The sequence below is a fragment of the Garra rufa genome, chromosome 20 (assembly GCF_049309525.1).
Source record: "Garra rufa chromosome 20, GarRuf1.0, whole genome shotgun sequence".
Classification (NCBI taxonomy): domain Eukaryota; kingdom Metazoa; phylum Chordata; class Actinopteri; order Cypriniformes; family Cyprinidae; genus Garra; species Garra rufa.
In genome coordinates, this window is record NC_133380.1 from 14593858 (window position 1) to 14610151 (window position 16294).

The window sequence follows — 16294 nt, forward strand, 5'->3', positions numbered from 1 at the left end:
TATTTTTTAATAATACTTTGCACTGTAGCCACTGGATCTTCAAAACATTTAGATTTGGACTTATAGCCCTTTCCTGACTTGTGAGCAGCCACAATGCGCAGCCGCAGGTCCAGGTGAGCTCCTTTGTCTTAGCCATGACTGTCCACAAACCAACAGCAGAAAGCTTCTGTTTTTCACCTGTTGAGTTGATTAAAACAGCTGTTCCCAATGAATCAGGGTAATTAGGATGCTTTAGAACAGCTTGGACTATTTGGAATGGTTTAGAACTTTGGATTTTCCCATAGACTGTGACAGTTTGCAAAGGGTATGAATAATTTTGGACATGCCACTTTTTGTTCAAATGTAAATAAATGCTGAGAAATATTTTTTTCCACAATGATGCCTCTTGTACATCGTCTTATTATCTTTTGAGAGAAGCCTGTGTCATTTCTGGTCAAAAAAAAAACTTGCTGGTTGAATAAAAGTAACTTTAAGTCAGAATTTGCCAGGGGTATGAATAATTTTGGGCTTGACTGTATGTTTTCGTCATGAGCCCAGGTTGTGCACAGCGGTGTTAACTTCTTTACAGTACATCATAACTTATGATTTATAACTGCATTAATATTATAGTTTTTTACCAATATTCTTTTACAATGACACAAACTGGCCCTTTTTTATTTTGGGGGGTATTTTTTTAACTCTAGTGTTATGTAACATGAAGCAGTTTTTGCACTCATGCCAGATTTATTCATTAGTTTTAAATAAGCTTTTATTTTGGTTTGCGTCCATCGAGTTCCAAATGAAATGAGAAAATAATCACTTTTATTTGTAATGTACATTCCCTGCATTTTAATTCACTGTATTATGCAATACTAGGCCTTACAGTTTATTATATAAACCACCACGTTTTTATTACATTTCCTTCAAAAACTTCTGTGCAATTTTAACAAGTGACTGTGTCAGCATCAAAGCGGTTTTATGTGTCTTGAGAGCAGAAACGTTTGCATCGGAAAGCAGGGTGTTGTGTCATTGCTTTCAGTGTAGTGAGACAGAAGTAAATTCACTAGAGTGTAGGCCTAGAAAAGCCTTGCTAACTTTCCACTTTCATATTTTAACAAGGCCTTGTCTGTGCAACAATTCAATCCATAAATTTAACAGCATCTATTTTCCTTAAAAAAAAAAAAAAAGAAAGAAAGATCGAGAGCACTATTTCAGCTTCTCTTTGTTCTTACCCAGAGAATACAAATCCAAAAATGTGCAGTTTTTAATTGGATCTCACTTAGAATTCAAAGCATTAACATACCTGGCTTGAGCTTGGCACAACCCCAAGTGACAACAGTGAGCTCCTATGTGAAGACAAGCATGCATATGCGTGAACGTTTTTGTATTTTTTTCTTTGTTCTTTGCTTGGCATGTGCAAAACAGTCATTTTTGAAGTCAGAATGAAACCCTTTAAAACATTTTTTTTAATACAGTAAAAACAGTAATATAATTGCAATTTGAAATACAGAGGTTTATATTTAAATATATTCAAAAATGTAATTTATTCATGTGATGGCAAAGCTGATTTTTCAGCAGCCATTAATTTAGGAAATAAGACTGGAATATATTATGTATGCAGTTGTTCTGGTAAAAGATTTAATTCGAGTTACTATCGTAACACTTCCAGCACAGGTGATCCACTAACCTGTGCTCAGTCAGAAAATGAAACGCAAGTCATAGGAGCATTCACAAGTCATAAATCTTTCACAGTTTTTAATATTTCCACATGAGACAGAAACATCTTGACAGCGACTCAAATTTGTATTACATTCACTGCATATTCATGAGGCGAGACTTGCGCTGTAAATGGATGCGGTTGGTCCGTGGAGGCGGTGTTCTCAGAACGCTGTCCTCACCTCAGAGCATCACGGCTGGGCTTGTTGCCCTGACTTGGCGGTCTGTCAGTCATATCCAAATATGCAGTGATTCAGTCAGTGCCTCTCCATAATTAAAGCTGAGCCAGGCTCAGCAGTAAGGATTTGCATGGGTGAAGGTGCTACTGATTCAGCAAAAACACAGAAGGGGAATGAGTTATATTCTCACATCCAGAGGCTAGAGATGATCTATGCTTGCACGCCAAGTTCCTCTACCCAATAGACTGATAATAAGTACGCAGATGTTTGTTGTGGGCTGTGTGTGGGAGTGTGAATGAATCTGTGCGCAATCAAACAGCCTTATTTCTCTGTCGAGGGTTTCTGTGCCTTGGAAGTTCACTGGACCATAAGAAGCAGGAGAGAAGTTGGCAAGTTTTGGTCAAACAAGACCGAGAAGAAAGCCAGGCTTAAATACGACATGATTGAACATGGATAACAAAGATCTTTTGTTGGTCCTGGAAGAACATCATAAGTAAACCTAATGGTAGAAGCTGGTACGAATGTTGATCCAGGAACATGTTGTACTTGGGTAAATTACATTACATTAAGCCCACAGTCATCAATTAATGGCTGGGCATTGTTAGCTCTGCTAAATAAACCAGCTTGGGTTGTTTTTTCTGGCTTTTCAGGCCGGTCCAGGCTGTTTTATGTTGGTCTAGCTGATATTGGATATTTAATTGTGCAGAAAAACAAAAATCATCACACTTGTCATGTTTGGTTCGATTAAAACAAACCCCGGTGTGATTGCTCTGTTAGTGTGGTATTTGTTTGAGTAAGTGTGAACACTGCCATCCGAACCCTGGTGTGCACCAAACAAGCTGACCGCTAAAAAGATAGTCTCGGTCCGCTTCCAAACGAACTCTAGTACGGTTTGAATGGAATATGAACGGAACACGGACTATTGCGTGTGTTTGACTTAAAGAAGCAATAAGCAGACCAATCGGTGAATGGGCACCTTTTCTTTTGTTTGGAGAGTTCGGTGAGTTCCGTCACAAAATATACGTTATTCAACCCAACCAATCAGGTTGTGAACATATCACTATGCCTTTAGGTTTGGTATCTTTAGGTTCGCTGTGTGAATGCTAAACGGATCAGGACCAACTGTATCATTTTTCTTTTTGGTCCGGACTGAATGAACCAAACAAACCGAGCTACAAGTGTGATCACGCTCAAAAGGTAAAATGATAGTTCACCCAAAAATGAAAATTCTGTCATTAATTGCTCAGCCTCATCTTGTTCCAAACCTGTAAGACCTTCGTTCATCTTCGTAAGACAAATTAAAATTCTTTTGAAATTCGAAAGCTTTCTGACCCTGCATAGACAGCAACACAACTAGAAAGGCCCAGAAAGGTACTAAGGACATCATTGCAATAGTGACATTAGTGGTTCAAGCTACGAGAATACTGACTTTATTCAACAATTTCTACTCTTCCATTTCAATCTTTGGCTCATGTTAATGAGAGTACCACGACGAGAGCACCAGACTGACACAGAAGAGAAGAAATGGTTGAAATAAGTCTTATTTTGGTTTTCTTTAAGCACAAAAAGTATTTTCGTAGCATCATAACATTACTGTTGAACCACTGATGTCTCATGGACTATTTTAATGATGTCCTTACTACTTTTCTGGGCCTTGAACATGGTAGTTGCATTGCTGTCTATGCAGGGTCAGAAAGCTCTCGGATTTCATCAAAAATACCTTCCAAAGATGAACAAATGAGTGAGTAATTAATGACAGAATTTTCTTTTTTGAGTGAATGTCCTATGAATGGTTTCATACTACACTGTAAAAAGTTTTCACCAGTTTCAACTTAAAAACTTAAGTTTAGCAGCTGCCTTAAGATTTTAAGTTAAATCAACTTAAGCCATTTAAATTTACAAGTTATATCAACTCATTTTTATTGTAATAAGTTAAAATGACTTGTAGTTTTAAGCTGATTTAATTAAAAAACTTAAGGCAGCTGCTGAACTTAGGTTTTTAAGCTGAATCTGGTGAAAACTTTTTAGAGTGTTATCCTCCTTTTTTCCCCGTAAAAATGGGCAGAGCCATTTGTAAAATTTATGGGTCACGCTCCCATTCTCATCCGCGTCCAGCTATTTTTAGCTGTACAAAACAGCTAGTTTTGCTGCTTGATAAAGTAATTTGGTGTATATTTTAATGTATTATCTTAATTATGATCACATTGGTTTGTAGTGCAAACAGTTTTTACAGCATGTTGTTATTCTACTCGTTATTTCTCTATAGTGGATAATAAACCAAAAGTCTCACTCAAGAAAAAGGCGAATACATTATAATGTTATGATTGCCAAACTTTGAGTCTTTGTAGCTGTTTCCCGTAGTGAAGCCTGAAAAGTCAACACCTCTGTGTCTCATCAGTTCTGGCGCTTGCAGCCGTAATCAAAGGTGATGACATGGGTCACCAAATGCTCCTCCTGGATTTGGTCCCAGACATCTGGCCATCACATTCATTCAACAGCAAGCTTTTTATAAGGCTTTCTCAAGCTAATTCTGTTCAGAATGCTTTTTAACAGGTGCAGTTTTTTAACTGCTATGGCAGAACAGTTACCTGGCATCACGGGTTGGAAAATGTCACAGCTCAGTGAATTTTTTTGTCAGCTGCGGTGGTTAGGGCTTAGGTTAGGCAATCCACGGTATTGATCCGTTAATTCATCCACTTGGTACGGAAAAGACAGGGTCAGCCTTTGAGTGCCAATTGCTCTGTCAGAACACAGACCCTATCAATGGGCTCCTTTTGTTTTTCAACTGTTTTCTTAGGGAAAGTCGATGGAGTCATTGAGTCATGATTCATGCCTTGACAAGCTCTTAATCTCTCTTGTGTATTGCATTTCACATCTCTTTCTGCACTCCGCAAAGCCTGGCCGCTAATATCCCCAATCATTTCCATAATAAGAAAGCTGGCGAAAGAGGATTTCGGTGCATTCGGTGTAGTGCCCTGCCATAACTTGATTTATGTGTGAAATACACATTCATAGGACCCATTACAAATGTGAGAGCGGAAATCATAATCCATTAAGCAGCACCGGGGGGTAATCATTAAACTGCCTAAGACTGGCCTGATGCCTCATTAGCTTCTGCTGGACACTCTGTGGCTTGATTGATGGCTAAAAGCATGATTAGGCATTGTTTCACATAGTTCTCAGTAGTTGGATTATCTGTATGTGTTGTAGAAGCCAAAGCGTAGCATTAGCAATAATGAGGGTTGAAAAAAGGCCACAGCGGGATGTATTTTGAACAATTTCAAGTCCAATCTTCATTTTCTAAGCTGCGCTCTGGAATTTTGTGTTAGTGCAAACATATGGCTCACAAAACTTGTTTTATGGTTCTCAGGGCTACGCGGATGCCGGTAATCATGGTAAACGATGCAGAACCACTTAACACGGGACCAGTCTGAGGCTTTCTCGCACTCAGACTCCACCGCTAAAAGCGCCCAGCTCGTACTGCCAAATAGAGGAAGTTTCGCTTGAGAAACTTGTGGTCTCACTTTCCAGACATGTACAAAATCACTTTCTTATCTTTCCCCTGAGTACACAAGAGAAATCCTCTGTGTCTGAGAAGGTCAAAATATGATGTTTTAACCTTCCTTTCCTTCATCACATCCCAGCCATTCTCTGAGACCAAATTAAACCCATCTGGGAGATTCGGTCCACACAAGACAAGGGAATTAGTTCTCTAAATGTCTCTTATCTTACTTCCTCCACCGTTTGCCTTGCACGCTCTGTTTCTTTTTCAGTAATGAGTGTCTACCCAATTTAGGTCCTTGTCCCTCTTGGGAAATAAATACTCCTCAGCAATTTCAATGAAGGAAACTGAGAATCTCCAAGTTGACCTCCAAGTCAATCGCCATGACTTTAGTCTGTTAACAGCGTGATGCTATACTAGTTGCGCAACAAAAACTAACAGTGTTTTCTCTCTTTTCCCTCCATAGCGGCTCCTAAAGGCCCCAAGCTTTCGATAACCCCTACCAGGGCAAAGGTAGGGGATACGGTTCGCATCACCGTCCAAGGTTTCCAGGTAGGATCTCCAGTGGTAAGTCGATGGGGGTTACGAAACCAGGGCCAAGTTCAGTTTTGGATACGAGGAGGTTTGTCCCACATGTGCAGTTAAGCCTGTGTGATGTACGGCTGTAGTGACCATTCTTACAGAGTGTGCAATACAACACGTGTATCTGTCAGCTGCTGACCCGGTACAGCCATCCATGAGCTATCAATCCAAATGGTTCAACCTGTCCGAGGAGGGCCGCACTGCATCTGGCAAAATCAAACCGTTCAATCATGTAAGTTGCGATGAAATCAAAACAGAGGGTTTTCAAATCCTTTAAAGGTCACGAGAACAAAAACTCTGAAAAAGATCTATTGAAAAGCACTTAGGGCCACAACTCAATAAAAGACCTTGAGCGCTCAAGGTTGTTAGGAAGTACTATGTCGTATGACGTATGTCGGTTGTGAGATTAATATAATAATTAAAATGCATTTGTAAATGGTCTGCAGACACTCAGACTAAGGGACAAAAATGCTCTTTGGATGAAATGCCATTTAAGTTGCGATTATCTTTTTTTTCCCAATTGATTTATCTGTTGTTAGCGCTCTATATTTCAGTGTCATCATCATAAACACAGAACAAAGGAAACAAAACTAATGCGCCGTTACATTTAATAAATCTCTTAAAATGAAAAACTATCTGAGTCATAAAATCGCTAAATGATAAGAGGGGTCACATTTGTTCCATTTAGATGTTTATCCGCTTTGCATGCTGTTAGCTGTTAAAGGAAATATAACTGATGAATCCCTTTTCTTAAAGGGATAGTTCACCCAAAAATAAAAATTCTGTCATTAATTACTAAACCTGTAAGATCTTCGGAACACGGATTTAAGAAATCAGAGAGCTTTCTGACCCTGGATAGACAGCAACGCAACTGTCACCTTCAAGGCCCAGAAAGATAGTAGATCATTTAGGATGAGTATAGTTTGTTGTGGTATAAGTATAGTACAGTTTAAGGTGTATTTTCAGTAAGATGCTATAAAGAAGACACTAAAACTGTTCTAGAAAATTACTTTTCACATTGAAAAATCTATGCTTGACAAGAACTAGCCCCAGAAATAAGGCAGGTTGATTTATTATGCTAACATTTGGCTTCTTTATGCTAATGCTAAACTCCTCTTACTTGTGTTTGTGTTGTGTTTGGTATTCTCACCAGAAGGCACAAGAGCATCTGATTAAAAAACAAATCAGCTGTTTGTTGATGTATTTCACTGCAGCTTTCAGGGATTTTGCTGCTTTCGTTTGTTCTTGTCAGACTAGCTAGCAAAACAGGTGCGAGCACAGAGCTAGCCAGGAGCGCTTTACTGTCAACGGCACCAAATTTATACTTGCTTCAATAGTCCGTCAGCTCCACAAGCCTAGTGAAGCAGGGAGATTGTCTCAGTGTAACTATCACCGTCTGCCAAGAGCTAAAAAAATCTTCCCCCGCAGATAAACACAGAACAGTTTGGTGATGATCCGCCCAATCTTTTTGACAGGTCTGACTCAGAGATGTGTCTAGCCAACGGCATTCAGGTGGAAAGAAATTAGACCCGATATGCTATCATCACTGAATCTATTTTGCGCTATTTTGTTTGTGTCATGAATTTAAAAGAATGTTACAGTAGTTATGTTTTATTCCTCCTGGAAGTTCCAGCTGGGTTCTAGCTGGTTAAAACAGGCCGCTAGCTTGCCTAAACTAGTCATTACTCATCAATATCCAGTTAGATTAGCTAATGACCAGCTTGGACTGGTTCAGACCAGCTAGAATCCATATTCCAATGAATTTTCTATTCATAATGCTTTCTCTTTTTGGTTTTGGATGAAAAAGGCTCTAAGTTGGAGTTACCTCAGTAGAGGAGGGAGTTGGTTGGTGCATGGGCAGTTTGTCTGGCAGATCTGTGTGTTTATTCCACCCACATTTTACATATTTGAAGTACACCTTTAAATAACAGAAAGAATGGTCACCATAAACAGGCTTGATGGGGACGTAAATCCGGTTTGGATTTTAATATTTGCACAAAAGCTTTCAGAGGATTTTAAAGCCAATAGAGATTTATTTGGAAGAACATCTCCCTTATCCTTAGCTGCTCCAAGGCCTTGGGTTTCACGTGTAGATAAGATAAATGTTAACACCGAAAACTAAATACTACCCTGCAGTTCAAACTGTCACAAAAAAAAAAAAACAGACTCAATATCCCCTTTGGTTTACTTAGACTCTAGTTAACCACCAACAAACGGCGTCACACTGGTGTCTCCTTCCTTGCTAATTTAAAATTAGTATTTGATTAGAGTGCAAAGCATTTACGCTCTACAAGAGCTTGTCTCGTCTTGATTTTAACCGTGCGAGTGCCATGGGGGATATTTTTTATCTGGATCTGACCTGATTCCACCAGCAAGTGCAAACTCATTTCACTGCTGTCATGGTGTGAATGTGGAAGTCCAGTGACACACAGCCAAGCCACACTCTCCAATGAGCCATTATCAAAGGTCACCCAGACAAGCAACATGATTTTGTGAAGTTAGATGGATTGTGCCAGCCAGTCACTTATCACACCTAGAACATGAGTAGATTGGTTAGATCAGCAGGGGAAAGATATCCTCTCCCATGTCCGGAAACTGGATCTACAATGAATCGGGATGTAGCCTTGGCTCAGGCACTGAGATTTCGGGGGAACCAAATGATCTTATAGTGAGCTTTCACAAGTATTCAAAGGCAAGGACTTGTTCACATAGACATGAAATCATGTGTTGTGTTAGTGGGCTTCCAGGCATAGTTGCAGACAATGCTACACCATGGACCACTTTAAAGGAGCGTATAAGAATACTTGATATTCTTTTGCCTCTTGTGGACTACCCACCCCCCCCCCCAACCCCCTCGCCCAACAACAACCATCAAACCCCTTACACTCCTCTTCCTAGAAAAGTCTATAACAAGAAATGCTTAAGTTGTCTTTATATAATATTGCATTGCATTGGTGACTTTGTGCAAGATTTATTTCTCTTATTTTCTGTCCTTTCTACCAAACTGAAAGGTATTGAGTATTGGTGTTTTTTAAACAAAATATAAAAAGCTCTGTTTTAAAAAAAATGGGTTTGTAATATTCATAATATAACATGTCTCTTAATGACTTAATGACTAGTTCACTTCCAGAATAAAAATGTCCTGATATTTACTCACCCCTATGTCATCCAAGATGTTCATGTCTTTCTTTCTTTAGTCTAAAAGGAATTAAGGTTTCTGAGGAAAACATTCCAGGATTTTTCTCCATGTAGTGGACTTCAATAGGAGCCAATTGGTTGAAGGTCCAAATTGCAGTTTTGAAGTAGTTTCAAAGGGATCTACACGGTCCCAGCCAAGGAATAAGGGTCTTTTGTAGCGAAATGATCGTCCATTTTCTTAAAAAAATATTTTTTTAAATACTTTTTAACCTTTTAACTTGTCTTGCTCTAGCTCGACTTCATGCATTACATAGTCACGTAGGAAAGTTCCCATGTAAGGAAAAAGTTTTTGACCCTACCCTACCTTATTGAACCAGGGCCAAGTTCAGACGAAGACGAAGAACTAACCACGCATGATGTTTCTAACGTGACTACAGTGGCATGCGAAAGTTTGGGAACCCCAATCTGTGAAAATGTGAATAATTTTAACAAAATAAGAGAGATAATACAAAATGCATGTTATTTTTTATTTAGTACTGTCTTGGGTGGTGTTTTGTTTTGTCATAGTTGTTCATGAGTTGCTTGTTTGTTGTGAACAGTTAAACTGAGCACTGTTCTTCAGAAAAATCCTCCAGGTCCTGCAGATTCTTCAGTTTTCCAACATCTTTTGCATATTTGAACCCTTTCCAGCAGTGACTGTATGATTTTGAGATCCATCTTTTGACACTAAGGACAATTGAGGGAGAGGGTGAAAACTTTTTGAATTTAAAGATAAAGGTAAATTGTACTTGATTTGCATTTCAGAAAACATGCAGGTATCTTCTGTTGCTTCCGAAGGGCAGTACTAAATGGAAAAAAAAAAATATTTCAACAAAATGAGAAAAATTTAGACATTTTCATCCTGTTCATAAGTTTTCACCCCTCGGCGCTTAATGCATCGTGTTTCCTTTTGGAGCATCATGCATGTATGGATCTCTAAATCATACAGTCACTGCTGAAAAGAGTTCAAATATGCAAAAGATGCTGGAAAACTGAAGAATCTGCAGGACCTGGAGGATTTTTCTGAAGAATAGTGCTCAGTTTATCTGTTCACAACAAACAAGGGACTCATGAACAACCATTACAAAACAAAAAAACAGTCGTAAATCATCCAGGTAACCACACACAGTATTAAGAACCAAGAGTTTCCAAATTTTTAAAGGGGGTTATTTCACCTTTTTATTTTGTGGACTATATGTAAATATCTTTTATGTAAAATATCTTACTCAGGACAGTACTAAATAAAAAATAACATGCATTTTGTATGATCTATATTATTTTGTTAAAAATATATAATTTCTAGTATAGAAATTTGAATTAAAAAAACAAAATGGCCAATAGTTTCACTAGATAAGACCCTTATTCCTACATTCGGATTGTGTAGAGCCCAACACGTTGGCCACCACTGAAGTTCACTATACGGAGAAAAATCCTGAAATGTTTTTCTCAAAAACCTTAATTGATTTTTTTGACTAAAGAAATAAAAGACATGAACATCTTGGATGACAGTGATAAGTAAATTATCAGGAAATTTTTATTCTGGAAGTGAACCAATCCTTTAAGATGTCTTTTTATTTTACTGTACTGTATTTCTAAGAGATGCACTGATATTAATATTCTGACAATGCAGAAAAGCTGATAATTATTTAAACTGATACATAAATTCTGTATTATTTTAACCAAATAAATGTAAAATAAAGCATTAAAATCACTTGTGATTTTACACATCACGACATTATGATAGTAGTAAAAATTGTCTTTTTGGAACTCAAAATCATGCACAATTTAAGATTTAATGAATTAAAAATGATTTAGTACTGATATTTTCTGTATCTTGGGCTTCAGACTGATTTTGTTTTCTCTTCATCCTTTTTCCCTAATGTACACGTCCTTGTGTACTAAACACATGTGCAAACAACTTCCAGAATGAGGTGTTTCCCGAGCCTCTGTTCACTTGGACGCGAGTTGGGGGCAGATTGTTGGACGGCAGTAGCGAGAGAGATGGAAAGGAGCTGGTGTTGGAGCGAGTGCCTGCAGAACTCAATGGCTCCATGTACCGCTGCACGGCCCAGAATCCACTGGGCTCCACCGACACACACATACGCCTCATTGTTTTTGGTAAGTAGCTCCAGCAGTGATTCCTAGTTCTATCCTAAATGCAGTAATTAAAGCCCTTTGCTTATTGGATTCTATTTCTCATTGTGTTATTGTGTTCTATGGAGTTTTTTTTTTTTTTTTTTTTTGTCTTTGAAAACAATATCCTTTAAATTAAATAAATATTTCATCACATCATTAAATTTAGTGACGTTTACTCCAATGTTAGTTCATGAGAAGTATAAAATCAAATCAGATATTACATAGAGTCATTTATTTTAACTATACTGCAAAAAAAGCTTTTCTTACTTACTTTGTTTCCAGCCAAAATATCTAAAAATTCCTAATCAAGAAGGATTTTTTTAGACAAGTGTTAATCTTATTTTAAGCGGAAAGCAAGATTATTTTGCTTACCCCATTGGCAGAATATTTAGCTTTTTTTTCTGAAAACAAGACCATCCTTTTTACTTGTCTAGAAAATCCTTCTTGATTTAAGAATGTTTAGATATTTTGGCTGGAAACAAGACAAACAATCTAAGTAAGAAAAGCATTTTTTTGCAGTGTAAGCAGGGAAAGCAGCTTATTCTGAAAAAGACAGATGACTACATTAACACATGACTGTCAAATCTTTTTGGGTCACAGATGTCTTTTCTCAAGGGCTATTGTCTTTCATTAGCACAAATATGAAATCAACATCTTGTTAAAAGAAAAATAGCCTTTTTGTGTGATTGTGTGACAGTTTGGTTCCCCTGTGGTTTTGTCTAGCCATCCTTTGCTGCTGAAACAGATGCTGTGCCCACTAAGTCTTGGCTTTGTTTTCATTGATGTTAGAAAGAGATTGCTTGCTGACGCCGTTGTGTGTGTATGTGTGTGTGTGTGTGTGTGTGTGTGTGCGTGCGTGAGTGTGTGTTTTGCCACCCCTGGACTAATTTCCCCCCTGAGCTTTCGAGGCTGTCAGGGTTTATGAGAGATCTGCCTATAGCGTGAGCACAGATCTAATCAAAGATGTGCTTTGGAAGATGAAGGACAGTCGGCGCTCCTCCGGATAATCCGAATGACAGCCAAGGCTGAGGACAACAAGCTGAATACAGTTCACCATCAGGCGTGAACATACAATTGCACCCGTGATCAATTGAATCAGCTGTTTATTGTAGATTCAACCACATGCAAAAGCAATTGCTTCTCGCTCCTCTAAATAATGCATGATCATGTGCAACACACATGCACACAAAATGACAAATTCTGTCATTATTTACCCACCCTCATGTCATTCCAAATGCAAACATTGGTAGAATTGGTCACTTTTTACGAGGTTTTGTAAAAACTGACAGAGATGCAGAGAGGCAGTGACACATTTTGAAAATGACACATGTAGCAAAAGCCATCTCCTTGACTAAATATTTGCTAAAACATTTGTTTTTACACAAAAGTGAATTAAATTTTACAAATAACTCTTATTTCTGTGAAAATAACTGGACACTACTCATTACTACACAAATGCTGTACAATGAATAGGGTCTGAAGCTTTCAAACCTCAAAAAGAATGCAAAAGAATCAGTAAATATATTCCATAAAGTTGTCCATCCTCCATATTTCAGCTTATCTGAAATCATGCAAAAGCTTCACCTTGAGTGAACTGTCAGCCACGGCAACCAGATCATTAAATCAGTACGTTTATACTGGTTTGTGACCTGAATCAACCAGTTCATTGGAAAGAAGCCTAAAAGAAATTATTTAAATGTGCAGGCAGACGTCAAGAAATTCAGTGAATAGAAACTTAAAGGGATAGTTGACCCAAATCTAAAAATGTAGTCATAAATTATTCACCCTGACGTTGTTACAAACCCGTAAGACCTTTGTTCATCTTTAGAACACAAATTAAGATGTTTTTGATTAAATCAAGAGCTTTCTGACCCTGCATAGACAGCAAAGCAACTGAAACTTTCAAGGCCCAGAAGGTAGTAGGACACTTTTAAAATAGTCCATGTGACATCAGTGGTTCAACCTTAATTTTATGAAGATACAAGAACACTTTTTGTGCTGAAAGAAAACAAAAATAAGACTTTATTCAAGCATTTCTTCTCTTCCATTTCAGTGTCTGCCACACGTTCACAACAGTGCCATGTGCTGCTGATGGACTATATTATAGATGTTCTTACTACCTTTTAGGGTGTTGAATCTGTCAGTTGTGTTGCTGTCTATGCAGGGTCAGAAAGTGCTCAGATTTCATCAAAAATATCTCAATTTAATGTTCAAATTAAGGTCTTGGGTTAGTTCACCCAAAAATGAAAATTAGCCCATTATTTACTCACCCTCCAGGCATCACGCCCATTTCAGTCGCTACTGCCGTACTAAAAAAATATTTAGGAGCACCATGTGCGACTGACCCGATCAGCATATTTGTGTTTGAGCTGAGGGGGGCTTCAAAGGTTTCTGTGTGTTTTTGCAACTTTGAGTAATCATGTATCACAGACACATCTCACGAATCCTTTCATAAACAAAGTGTAGAGAGAGTGTAAATAAAATCAACAAAGCTCTCTACACTGCACAATTAATCTTTTAATGTAACTTTGTAGGATTGCGATGAATTAAGATGCATGGCAGCTTTTCATTATTTTTATGGAGTTTGTAAATGAGATATTGCTTTAATTGCATTTCATAAACAAGAAGTTAATACTAAGTGTCTTAATTGTCTGACTATAACACTATTGCCTGATTTTGCTCCATTTCGTTGACAAAAATAGTCAAATGAAACATAATCATTGCTGAGCCGCTGCGCATCTCCATTCAAACCCAGTGGCGTTAAGTTTATGAATGAACGCGCATTTTTAAATGAATCTAGTGAGTCAATGATTTAATTTTCCATTCATGAAGACAGTCACTTGCTTTATTCCTGAATGAATCAGCCTTTCGAATGAATAAATCAGTGATACTGGCAGATTTAGTTTCATTTTAAAGTATATTTTCAGTTATTTAAATCATTTAATATTTCTGTATTCAAAATGTTATATTTAAAACATGAATTTATGAATTTGATTGCACTCATGCACTTTATAATTGCACGGGCTTTTTAACAGTCTAAAACAAGTCCAATAAAGTGCATCCATCCATAATAAAAAGTGCCTCACACAGCTCTGGGGGGTGAATAAAGGCCTCCATGAGGCTGAGTAGTCAATGACAGAATTTTTGTAATTGATCAGTGTTTATGGTTGAGCAGTATGGACCATGATGCTTTTATGTTGCAATTGTATCCTTCCTGAACCCTCAAAGCTTCAATTCGAATTCATTGTTATTGCACAAAAAGTGTTTCTATTTTTTGTTCTATGGACCAAACTACAGCTCAGAAACAGCACGAGAGTGAGTAAATAACCACATAATGTTCAATTTTGGATGAACTATTGCTTTAAAACCTGCCCTGTGCAGCTATATTCTGCAACTGTCCATCACTCTTATTCATCAGGCCTGTTCTTCATACACATCTACAAATTGTTGGGTAGCGTACAGCAAAGAAAGTGGTCCTTTGGCGAGGACGACGCCTCAGGAATGGTTCACGTGGAAGAGCGTTAATGTCTATTTAACAGCCATGTGTGGCCTGCGTCATTATTCGCCTCATTCAAACCATCCTTGTGCTTTTGAGTCTGAACACGGTGGCACAGAGGGGAGAACGGTGATTAAGAGCTTTTGAACTGGGCTACTATTGACCCGTTTCAATAGCCATTCATTAGAGCCCATCAGCTGTATTAAAGAACAAAGATGAGCATTTAGGAGAAAGGAAGCTTGTAGCGTCAGGTCTTGTTAATAGATTTTTGAGGCTTCGGTAACGGACGAGGGGGCAGATTCTTGGAAAAGGTTTTGGTATTTTTTTGAGTTTGTTCATCTCTGCGTTCACAGAGAGCTCAAAGTTCAAAATGTTTCAGTCTTTGGTGGATTTTACATTGGCGCCTGCCAAGAATAGGAGTGAACTTGTGAACTTTGGCTGCCGATAGCGCTTCAGCGATGTTCTAGTTTTGTCTCTGAGAGACTCGCGGTTTTCATCTTTCATTAGACCGCAAACCTATGATGGTTATCTCTTGTATTATCTATTAATACATTCTTCTCTTTTTCTCTCCACCTCTTAATCTTCAACTCCCCCTCCTCTTTCTCTGTTCTGCAGAAAACCCAAGTATGATGAAAAACACACAGAACCCGAACAGTAAGTATTTGAATGCTTCGATGATTAGATTTCTTGGCTGTGTGAGCTTTTTGCTCCCTCTTGTTTGAGAAGACTCCTTGATGAATTAAGAATTACAAGAGAGCAATTCCACAGTGTTTTCTTCCTTTGAGTGGTATAATTGCAAAAACTGACGTTTTTTTCAAAATTTCTAAGATGTAGCAAGGTCAGAACACTGTCCCAAAATGCAAACTCAACTATTTTCCAAGCAACTATATTTATTTCTGAGACAATGATGTTGAAATAAAAAAAAGCAATAAGTACATGCAACATAGGTCATGTAACAACTTTATTGCATACTTTTTTGAACATATTTTGCTTTGTATATAAGTTTTATATATGCACTGCCGCTCAAAAGTTTGGGATCAGTAAGATTTTTAATGGTTTTTAAAGACATTTGTAATGCTCATCAAGGCTGCATTTATTAAAAATGTAATATTGTAAAATATTGTTTCGATTTAAAATAACTGTTTTCTGTGTTAATATATTTTAAAATGTAATTTATTCCTGTGATACAAAGCTACATTTTCAGCATCAATACTCCAGTCTTCAGTGTCATGTGATCATAGAAATCATTCTAATATGCTGATTTATTATAAATGTTGAAAACAGTTGTGCTGCTTAATATTTTTTTGATACTAGTGACACTTTTTTTCAGGATTTTTTGATCAATAAAAGGTTAAAAATAACAGCATTTATTTTGAATAGAAAGTTTTTTCTAACAATATACACTACTGTCCAAATGTTTGATCAGTACATTTTTATTCTTTATTTTTTTTTATTCACCAAAGATGTGATTTATATTTTGAATAAATGCTGTCCTTTTTAACTTGTTATTTATCAAAGAATCCTGAA

At 37.5% G+C, this 16294-nt stretch overlaps 1 protein-coding gene across 2 annotated transcripts in view; it reads left to right on the forward strand.

Annotated features, from left to right (window-relative positions):
- The window catches only part of igsf21a (immunoglobin superfamily, member 21a), a 309045-nt gene that overhangs the window by 287165 nt on the left and 5586 nt on the right, over window positions 1-16294 (forward strand). Inside the window, exons 7-9 of one of the 2 annotated variants that reach the window (XM_073826190.1) lie at window positions 5843-5943; window positions 11061-11253; window positions 15383-15421. In XM_073826190.1, the coding sequence (XP_073682291.1) occupies window positions 5843-5943; window positions 11061-11253; window positions 15383-15421 (333 nt within the window). The remainder of the gene's footprint in view (window positions 1-5842; window positions 5944-11060; window positions 11254-15382; window positions 15422-16294) is intronic. The other variant, XM_073826191.1, reaches the window with a different exon arrangement.